Source organism: Lolium perenne, chromosome 4 (assembly GCF_019359855.2).
Source record: "Lolium perenne isolate Kyuss_39 chromosome 4, Kyuss_2.0, whole genome shotgun sequence".
Lineage (NCBI taxonomy): Eukaryota > Viridiplantae > Streptophyta > Magnoliopsida > Poales > Poaceae > Lolium > Lolium perenne.
This window is the reverse complement of record NC_067247.2, coordinates 257716024-257726400: the sequence shown is the minus strand read 5'-3', so window position 1 is coordinate 257726400 and position 10377 is coordinate 257716024. Positions and strand designations below refer to the sequence as shown.

Sequence of the window (10377 nt, the reverse complement as noted above, 5' to 3'; positions counted from 1 at the left end):
TGAAAACTCAATACTCCAGCAAATCATGGAGACGACGTAGTCTCTGAGAAGAGAGCCTATTAATTAGTGTTTTATGTGGTGGTTGGCAATCCAGCAAAGCATGTGATCTTTCGGTGTAAGACTTCTTGTGCAATAATCGATAGTTGTGATCTAGGTATTTTCAGCATCGTTTTTTAAATCTTTTTTTACTTCTCTTAGCACATTCTACACAATTTTGTTGGTGTAGAGGGCATGGATAAAACTTTTGTAAGAAAATGCGAGATGAAGAAGCAAGATGGTATATACAATTTCCTCCAGCAAATCAAGTAATACAAGACACAGTTAGATGAAAGAAGTGAGACAGTCTGTACAATTTCCTGATCCCAGCAAATTAAGTATACAGGACACAGTTCTTCGATCAACCACTCAATATGTACAAATCAACCCAAATCGCTTAATTTGGTCAACCAGAACGGAATGAGCAAGGAGAACACCATAGAATCGAGGCAATTCCACGTCTCGCAGCACGGCCGGCCGGTGCCTACCTACGTTAGCTAGCTAGGGAGCTTTGGCTATCTTTCTGTCTTGGCCAGCCCTAGAAGCCTCACCGGCGACAGCGACAGCGAGAGCCTCCCGGGGCTCACCGTCACCGGCATGAGCCTCCTCCCCTTGCGCTCCTTGATCGGGTCCAGCCGCGGCGAGTACGGCTTCCCCCTGCCGGCCCCCACCAGCTGCTCGTAGTGCTTCCTCAACTCCGGCGTGCTGCACAGCGCCCCTCCGCACGCGCCGCCCTCGCCTTCACCGCCCGCCTCGGCCTCACCAGCGATACCGCACGAGCCAGGTCTGGCGGTGATGGCCTTGACGAGGAACTCCGGCGTGACCTTGATGACCGTCCGGCCGTCGTCCCCCTTGACGTACTCGAACGGGCTCTTGGGCCCGCCCGCGATGGACCCCCCGGGGCTGGCCCTGTCGTAGGAGAGCGCGGCGAGGGAGGCCGCGGTGACAGCGTCGTAGCCCTGCGGCAGGCGGTCGACGGGGAGCACGAGGTATGTGGCCCCGGCAACGAGGCGGTCCTCGATGGCCAGCACCGGCGCCGGGCGGCCGATGAAGAACCCGTCGGCGCGGCAGACGACGGTGCCCGCGAAGTCGAGCATCACCTGCCCCGCCTGCGTCCGGTGCCTGGCTGCCCGCGCCTCCCCGCCCCACAGCACCAGCCTCGCCGTGCGGCCCCGCCGCGACACGGAGACGCAGAAGAAGCACGGGATCGACGCCAGGACGCGGCCACCGCCCATGCCAAGCAGGGTATAGTATGCAGGTAGGTGGCGACGAAATGAATGAGCAAGATGGAGCTAGGGTTCACGTACGTGGTTTCCGGCGATCGAGGCGATGGAATGGAAGGATCTTTGAACGGATGGGGCTCTGTACACTTGTGTTCTTTTCTGGATCTCCGGGGAGTATATATGACTTACAGGTATGGACGTACGCGCCGGCCGGAAGGGGTAGCTCGTCCGCGCGGCGGAGGTCGGTAGTCAAAGTCGACGGCGTTTCGCGCGCGTGCTGATGCTGTACAGACGACAAATTCCAAGCGGAGCCTTTTTAACTGTTCCACTAGGCAGGCATATATACAGGGACAGGGCAAGGTCTTCCATGTGTGGAAGTCGTGCTCCTTATTGCCTATAATGAGGAAAAAACAAAGAAGAATTAGTTGGTTGATGCTATCACATTTATTGCTTAGTGATACTATTCTACTCCTATATGCGTGCTAATGTTCGTCTTGATCGTTTCCTTGGAAAGCTACACATGTGTATTTGTTGTTGTTGTTGTTGTTGTTGTTGCCGTACCGACGCGGGCAAAGAGAGACACTAGCACTCTAGGTAGAGCTACTAGCTTGCATGTATTCAGGCACCAACCTAGGGGTACATTCACCAGAAATGATTTTCTTCCGTGCACGGAAGGTCTTGCGCATGTTTATGCCGTCAATTTTACGCTTTAAGATACGTGACACACTATTTCTCCAAGTTTTGTCGAGATTTACTGCATTTCACTTCGGTCCGACATATTTTAATCCGAATGAACCAGGGCGGAACCAGAATCAGCCAAAGCCTAGTGCTAACCTAGGTTTCTCATAATTATAGTGCCAAAATTTGAGAAATATTTGTTGTAGTGCAGCTGCTAAGCCGGTGCTACAACACTGGTAGCACTAGGCCTAGCTTCGCCCCTGGAATGAGTGGAAGAATCGTCACGTTCATACGATCGCCGACACAATAAAAAAGACGGAATCACTCATTTTAATCCTTCAGCTTGCACTCAGTATTTTTTTAAATCCGATTAGAGCATGGATGCACTCGCTTACCGATGACTAGAGCCGTTGCCGAAACCATCACATGCAGCTTGTTAGTGCCCCGTTCAGTCGGTATCAATAGGATGCTAATTAAGGAAAACCCAAATGAGGAGTTTTTTTTTGCATATATATACTTGATATGACATCACTGTTATTGAGGAGCATAGGCCTGACTACATGAAGAGTGAAGCATAATGCCCTACAAGTCTTCTTTAGTTTAAGCTTTGGGGTAGACTTATTGGTGTATTACTGAACCAAAGATACAAAAAAAAGAGTGCTGTAATAAGATGAAATACATAAAGTAGCATGTTTAATTCAAAAACAAATATGAATATATGGTTTGCTCAAAGATCGCCACTAGTGAGCTCACGAAAGAGAAACTAGTATGGCGTCATCAAAACCATGGCGACATAGTTAGAAAAAATTACAAGAGAAAAGACAAAGAAAATTTCTCGAGTATGTACCGATCTGTGGCCGACCAAAACTGAGGACCATGCCGGACTTCCCAAAGTCCAATTTGTTGGTACGGTTCGTGGATAACCCAGCTTCTGATAGCAAACGGCACGTGGTTTAATTGACCAACCCTTTTTTGTAGAACTGATGTGCACGTACGTACTGACATTTGCAAATGGTAGAGTGAAATTGGTACTACACTGTCTTTATGAACGGCATACACAGACATAAAATTAGCTTCTGATTCATTTGTTTTACCCTTATTATGCCGTCTCTTGAACTGAATCAGGCAGGAGCTTGCAGAGTCATTTAAGACTCTGTAGAAAGTTCAACCTTTTCTGATCGGGTCGCCGGCCTTTTTATTCTGAAGGGGTCGCCGGCCTTTTTATAGCATCTCTAACCGAACTCCTAAATGTTACACGAGAAAACGGTGCACTGTTTACCGGTGAGAAAAAATTTGCTCCTCTAAACTTCGATTGTCGGAATCGATCTTCTAAATCTAAACTCGTATATTTGAATCTTCTACTAGACATTTCATCAAACACATTGCAATCAAGCCACCTAGTCCTCGAGGCTGTCGATCCAGGCATTGAAGGAGTTGTTGGAGTCATCGCTGTCGCAAAGGTCGATGACGCCCTGTGTGCCAGTGCGGAGGAAGACGCCCGCTACCGTCACGGAGGAAGACGAGGCCACCGTCGAAGAAGATTTCGCCGCGGAATCCGGCCATCTCTGGCAAGTTTGGGTCGAAGGTGTCGAGGGTACTCCTCAGCAGTGCCCTCTGTTTGGAGCTTAGGGTAGATGGAATCCTGTAAGCTGACACGAGTCATCGGTTATCAAACAAGCGGGGAGAGCGATTTACCCAGGTTCGGGGCCCTTGATGAGGTAAAACCCTTACGTCCTGCCTGTCTGATCTTGATTATGAAAATATCGGGTTACAATGGGGTGCTGAAGGTTTCGGCTGTGATCTCGTCGAGAGGCTAAGTTCTACGGGGACCTAGCTCTGGACTTATGGTGGCTAAAATTGTTAAGATTGCGTGTGTCCCTCGGCAGCCCCTCTCCTGGCCCTTATATAGGGGGCCAGGTCTCGAGAGATCTGTCTGGGTACGACTAGGTTACAAAAGATCCTAGTTCTAGATTTTCCTTGTATTCTTATTTTCTTCGTATTGTTCTTCCGGGAATCTCCTTCGGCACCGACGTAGTGGCCCACCTTGCCATCGGGTGTCTTCATGGGCCTCCAGTTGGGCCGTACATGATAGGGAAATATCAGTTACCCGAAGGGTAATGCCCAGGTCAGTAGCCCCGAGTGTCTATGCGGTGACCCAGCGTACCACTGCATGGTGTAGTACACAAGTCGTTGACATAACACAAGTGAAACACCGTTCCACCCATATTACATCTCTCAGAGTGGTACAACAGAAACATATGTGAGTCCAAGGTATGTCTATAGAAGTACACACGAACTGTTTACATAAGATCCACACAGCCTCCTACTTTACAGTGAGGTAAAACTTCAAATAAAGCTCCAGAAGAACGACTCGTAATCTATCTTATAGCTAACTCAAGTTTAAGAGCTACTTGGCTTGCTATAGAACTCTAGCTACTTAGGTGCTAGGATTAGGGAAATGTTCCCTTTTATTACTAGTCTAGGTTTCCATCATAGCTGATGCAGAAGTTGACTCCATTGACTTCTTTGATAGGATTCTTCATCTTGTTGCAGTTGACTTCTTTGTCTTCGAGTTCCACGGTAGTTTCTCCTTCGGGGCCTTGATCTAAGAAGGGGGTTCAAACGAGATAGAATGAGTACGAGCGTACTCAGCAAGTTCATATTAGGAAATAGGTGTATCATGCACTAGCTACAGCCATAGACCAGAAAGTCATAGGCCTATGCAAGTTTTTGTAATCATTTCTTCAAAAGGTTTATTTTATTCTGAAAACTATGCCCGTCAGTCTTCACAGGTTGACTAGAACTTCGTGGAGTTCCTTTCCTGCCGCGTTCGCAGTTCCCTTCCTGGAACAGGGAGTGACAGACACAATTCTTGATACCCTCTGCAGAGGTGCGTTACTTTACCCCACAAGAGATCTTAACCATGTTGCCGGCCGAGAGTATGTCCCCGTCCACACTTCCTTTGGTGTGAGGCCCAGTATAAGATCCAAGCCAATCACTGCCTTCTCCGCGACCCTGCAAACCCACCCTTTTGTCCGACCGTACACCTCCAGTAGACTTCCCCCGATAATACGGCTTTACTCATGGTGTACTCCGGACAATCCCTCATAGATCGAAGAGATTAACATCACTAATGGATGGGGATTTAAAAGGATTTCCCAACCTATTGCGGCAGTGCCTCCAGCACCCCACCGTCTCTCCGATCCGTTGGCGTGCAGAAGGGAAAAGATACAGCTGACTTCCCCAGAGCCATTATAGATCTTATGGATAACGCGATATGTACGGCGCTAGAATCACTGGACGGCATTGGTAATTAATCCTAGGGTGATATAACCCATTGCAATGGAACCTCCACCATATCAACACATACCATGGTTCCATTGCCCACCACATAGTCATATTCATAATTGTAAAATAATATTTGTTTTTCAATGCATGAGTGATAAGTATAGTACTTTGCATATAGTTTGATAAAAATAATCAAATGACATGAGCAAGCGATGAACTTGCCTTTCTTGACTGCAAGATTATGCAGGCAAAAGCTTCGATACGTGATAACTCCAAATTCTGAAATACCATCATCGTCCGGTAAGGACAATGTTTAAAGAACTGGCAAAGATGCTATAATGCATAGTATGAGATGCAATCGTCCCGAGCGTAACCTAACCTCGATGATTTAAGATATGTGAGTTGTAAAGATTTCTTTAGGGTTGGTTGCACTTTTAGAATGGTTCTCAAACAAGGTTCTTATTAGGGTTTGGTTATATTAGCATCATAATCAAGTGATATAAGACATCATAACAATTATACACATAAAGAATAGTGGTGGAATAATATGTAAAGAAAAGTTGTCAATTTTAAGTTCTACAGGACATGGTGGATGATTACTTATACTATACTTCAAAAGAATAACTTTTGAAGAACATGTTGCTTAAGAACTAATAAGTATTTCGAATAAGAACTATGACTTCTATGGTTTGATTAACATTTGTACTTCAAAAGAATAACTTTTGAGGAACAGGTTAAATAAGAATATGAACTACTATGCATAGGAGCTATGGCTTTCTAGGGTTTACTATTGAATTCATTTAGTTATACTAATAGAAACTAGTTGGGTTCTTAAAGAATTGGTTCTATATACAACGAGTATTGGTAGGTTTATTACTATGGTTGATTATGGCATCATATCAAAGAATAGTTATTAAGATGGTTCTATAAGTAGCTATTAGGGTTTACTATGGTTTAGGTTTACTATGATTTCATAACTACTTAACTAAATCATCTCCAATGGTTGCCAAGCTAAGTGGTTTATCATTTACTAAGTAAGGTTGAGTGGGATAGGAACATGTGTGGTGAATTATTACACAAGGTTGATACTAGGGTTCATCTTATGGTTCTACTAGGGTTTGATGGTTGAGGTTGATTCTAATGGTATGGTATATAGGATTGATGATCAATGGTGCTAACAAGTGGTAACAGGCTAGGGTTTATACCTAAGTGATGCTAGTGAATCATATAGGTTTTAATTAAGAATAGGAACATGAAATGATAATCTCATGTGACTTGGTTTATGCTAATGGATCATAACTTGTATTTGTTGGTCACATAATATGGCTCTCTATGTAAGGTGAAATTCACATGATCACATGTGCTAAGCAACTAGGGTTTTAGAATTATTACTAAAGTGTAATGATCACATGGTTTTAAATCCTTAGGGTTTTAGGTTGGCAACTACTATGGATGATCACATGAAATAATGAGATCAATGTCTTACTTAAATTGAAACTAGGGTTTCTAAATTATGGCACAACTCCTAAAATGATAATTGGTAATAGAGTTGTGGTTACTAATTACTTTGAATCAAAATTAGTAATGGTTTAACATTTTATTAATTTTCCACAAGGATTAATAATTAGGTAATTCTTATTTAGGTTTAATTTAGAATCAGGGTTTAATAATTGTTATTAGGGTTTTAAAATAATTAACTTGTTAACTAAAGATGTTTAATTAAATAAGTTTTGAATTACCAAAATAACATTGGCTTTTAATAATTTTCTTGAGTTATTACTATTTAAAGAAAATAGAAAGTAGTAATTTGCAAACTAGGGTTTATGAATTACCACTAATAATTAAGTTAATGCAAATATGACAAATAAAATTAATCTTAACATTTTACTTAGTTATTGAATAGTTAAAATTTAATTTTTTTAATTTCACTAATTATTGAATTCAACTTGTATTTTAAATAATTGAAATGGCATAATTAATAAGGTTAAAAATAAGTGAATTTTTATTTTGACACACATTTTTGTTTTATATTTTATTTGAATAGAGTTTATTTTTGTGAGCATTTTGATATATTATTCACATTTTTCTAAGTTGATATGAATTTTCTAGAATTTTGCAAAGTTTCAGACATTTTCTGGAATTTGAAATAAAATGAAAATGCTAAAGATACCGATCTAACCCTACCCCCACTCTCTGACTCGTGGGGTCGATGACTGGGTCCATTGCCAAGCGGGCAACGACCAAGTCAAAATGACCCTGGGTTCCCACGGCCACGTCACCCTACCGGCGGCTTAACGCCGGCGAGGCAGGGCACGACGGAGACGCCGTTTTAAGGCCTCCCAGGACGGGCTACTGGCGGCATTCGATTCACCGCAACATCCTGAGCAAGATAGTGGTGATGGTTTTCACGGGGAGTCACCGGAGCGTCGACGGCGAGAGGAACTGCGGCGGTGAACTCCGGCCAACATGCGAAAATAAGCTACAGACGGCGAGAAGAGGCCAATTAGGGATCTATGGATGCGCAATCTTACGCTGAAGCTTCAGGCGTGGTCGACTCCGGCGATGGTCGACGGAGTTGATGGCGATTGACGAACTCCCGGCGAACCCGACGGAAAGGGAACGCCGAAATTCTTCCTCGACTTGGCTTCCCCCGATGCTCTACTCCTCCAGACGACTCTACTCGATCAGGCGCGTCGATCGAGCTACTGCACGGACCCTGGGGTGCCCTCCATCGACGGCGTCATGGAGTTCGCCGGCGACAGTGAGTGGAAGAACACGCGAAATAGAGGATGTCTGAGAAGCAATGGATGGGCGGCGAGGTACTAGGGTTTCACAGCGGAGCTACTGGTGGTTTTATAGCGTGAGGGGAGCTCTACAGCGGCGATGCGGTGGCGGAGACGGCCGGGATGCGTCGATGAGAGGGTGAATGATTTGGGCACGAATCGGGACGCACCGAAGATAAGACGGACGCGAAGATGCTTGTACGGGGTTCAGAGACCGTCTGCGACGTCCGGGGCGTGCTCATCCTCCACGAGGACGTGGCCGAGCTCGCCGTCGCCGTGTCGTCTGCGGGGAAGAAGAAGAAACTTCTTTTCTTCCTCGCCGAAACGGCACGGTGGACTGGGTGGCTTTGTTGCTGGGCCGATCTTTGAGCTTCGGCTTGGGCTGCTGTGTGGGCTGCTGCGGCCTGGACAGGTAAGTTCTCTCTCTCTCTTCTCTTTTCTATTTATTTTCTATTTTATTTTCTGAATTGAATTTGGTATTTGAATTCAAATTTGAATTCTGTTTTGTTTTGCAGGTTCTTAAACATTTGAATATCAATATAACTTGATAACAATGCTTACTGTATAATCTTGTTGTTTAAACAAATATTTAGTTTAGGATGTAATTAATATTTTATGAGGCTTGAGTAAAATAGAAATGGTTAGTTATTCATTTTAATTCCCTTTTTAATTTAGAAACCAGATCTATTTAAGTGGTTTGAGAATTTATAACCTGTGCTTGGTAAACATATCCTTAAGTTTTGTTATTACTTAACAATATTGATTGTTCCCATGTATTTTATATCATGGTTAGATTTTAAATCAAATGGTGTTGAGAATGGAATGGTTCATGATTTTATGTAGAGATTTGTTTTTAAGGGTTTAACAAAATGGTTGGATCAACTCTATATTCACTACTCTTGTTTAACAAACTCTTGTTTGAACTATTTAAAATGAATCCTAAACTCAGCATGATCAATTCTCTTGCTGAGGTGGTGCTACTTTATAAATACTATCCATTTGATTCACTTAGGCAAAGTATTTGGATAACCAAGTAGAATAGGGTATTGGTTTCATTCTACTCACCAAAGGCATTTAGTACTTAGGTAGATAGGGCTTGGTTTTATCCTTGTGATCCATGATACACAAGTGGGGACATAATATTTTATGTGGGTTAGTTCCATATGACAAGGTTTATGGTTTTGGGAATACTTCACTATTTGAAGTATTGAATAGGCATGAGGCATGGCAGGGTTTTACTTATGATCAAAGTAATACTTGGATTGGAATTCAAATATGGTTTAGGGTTTAAGTAATGATCACCAATGTGATACACAACTAGGATTAGAATATGAGCATAAGCTTTGGTTATGTTTCACTAATGGAACATGGCTCTCATCTACAAGATTAAAGGTTGGTTTAAACAAGTAAGATGTAATACTACTCTAAAATTCTCTAGGATAGACATGGCTATGGTTAGCATCTATAATCTCTCTCACTTCTAAATGTCCTGTAATAGCCTAAGGTCCTACTCAAGATATGATGATATGATCCTCTAAATATATGGTTTGCCTAGGGATTCTACCTTGCAATATTCTGTAGCTTGTTCTTCAGGAAATCTGGTAAACCTACATCTTGTGGTATGCCTCCACCTCCTAGCTTCTTCATCTTGATACAAGCTAATTCACATGGAGTGGCTCTATGTGTTTGTTCCCATGTATCATGGTACTTGATGAGCAAATGGATGAAAGGTGTGGCTCTACTTATAGGTTTGGGCAAGCTCTAGTAGCATGACACATAGGTGGTGACTCTTGTGTTGGTTAGATGACTAAGGTGCTTGGTTGTCATGCCCTTATCCATAGCAATCCTTTGAGCATGAGGTGGCATAGCTTGAAAAGCAAGTCATGTAGATATTTTCATCCTATGTGGCAAGATCATTATCCTCTCATATGATTTATTTTTGGATAGCCAAGTGGCATTTGTTACTAAATATCTTGTGGATGGTTTTATTATTGTGGATGAGTCACTATATAATATTGGATTGGATTTATATTATAATATTGATCAAAAGATCAAGGTTGAAGGTTATTCCTCAAATTTGGATAGTTGGTGTTTGATTTCACCAAGGCATGATCATATGAGTTTCAAAATACTCATAGTTAGTTTTATTCAAATAGTTTGAACTATAAATCGTAATGTAAATGGATTTAGTTTCATGATATTCCATATACTTAATAAGTTATGATTTAAATAAGAATGTGTGGCTTTTATGCACTTTAGACCCTGTGGTGTACCCTATTTGGTAATAAGTTTAGAAGTGAATTAATTTACACACAAAGGTAGTTGCTAACTTTTAAGTGTTAATAAGTTAGGGTTTGATTCTTAAAGAA

The 10377-nt window shown here is 42.7% G+C and overlaps 1 protein-coding gene across 1 annotated transcript; it reads right to left on the bottom strand.

Annotated features, from left to right (window-relative positions):
* Nucleotides 1–326: 326 nt before the first annotated feature.
* On the bottom strand, nucleotides 327–1593 carry LOC127332164 (uncharacterized). The gene has a single exon (XM_051358427.2). It carries the CDS (start codon nucleotides 1269–1271, stop codon nucleotides 552–554), a length of 720 nt encoding a protein of 239 aa, XP_051214387.1. The 5' UTR covers nucleotides 1272–1593; the 3' UTR covers nucleotides 327–551.
* Between the last annotated feature and the right edge of the window lie 8784 nt (nucleotides 1594–10377).

What these genes read in the sequence shown, in the direction of transcription:
- LOC127332164 (XM_051358427.2), bottom strand. Translation starts at nt 1,271, where the DNA reads ATGGGCGGTGGCCGCGTCCTGGCGTCGATCCCGTGCTTCTTCTGCGTC.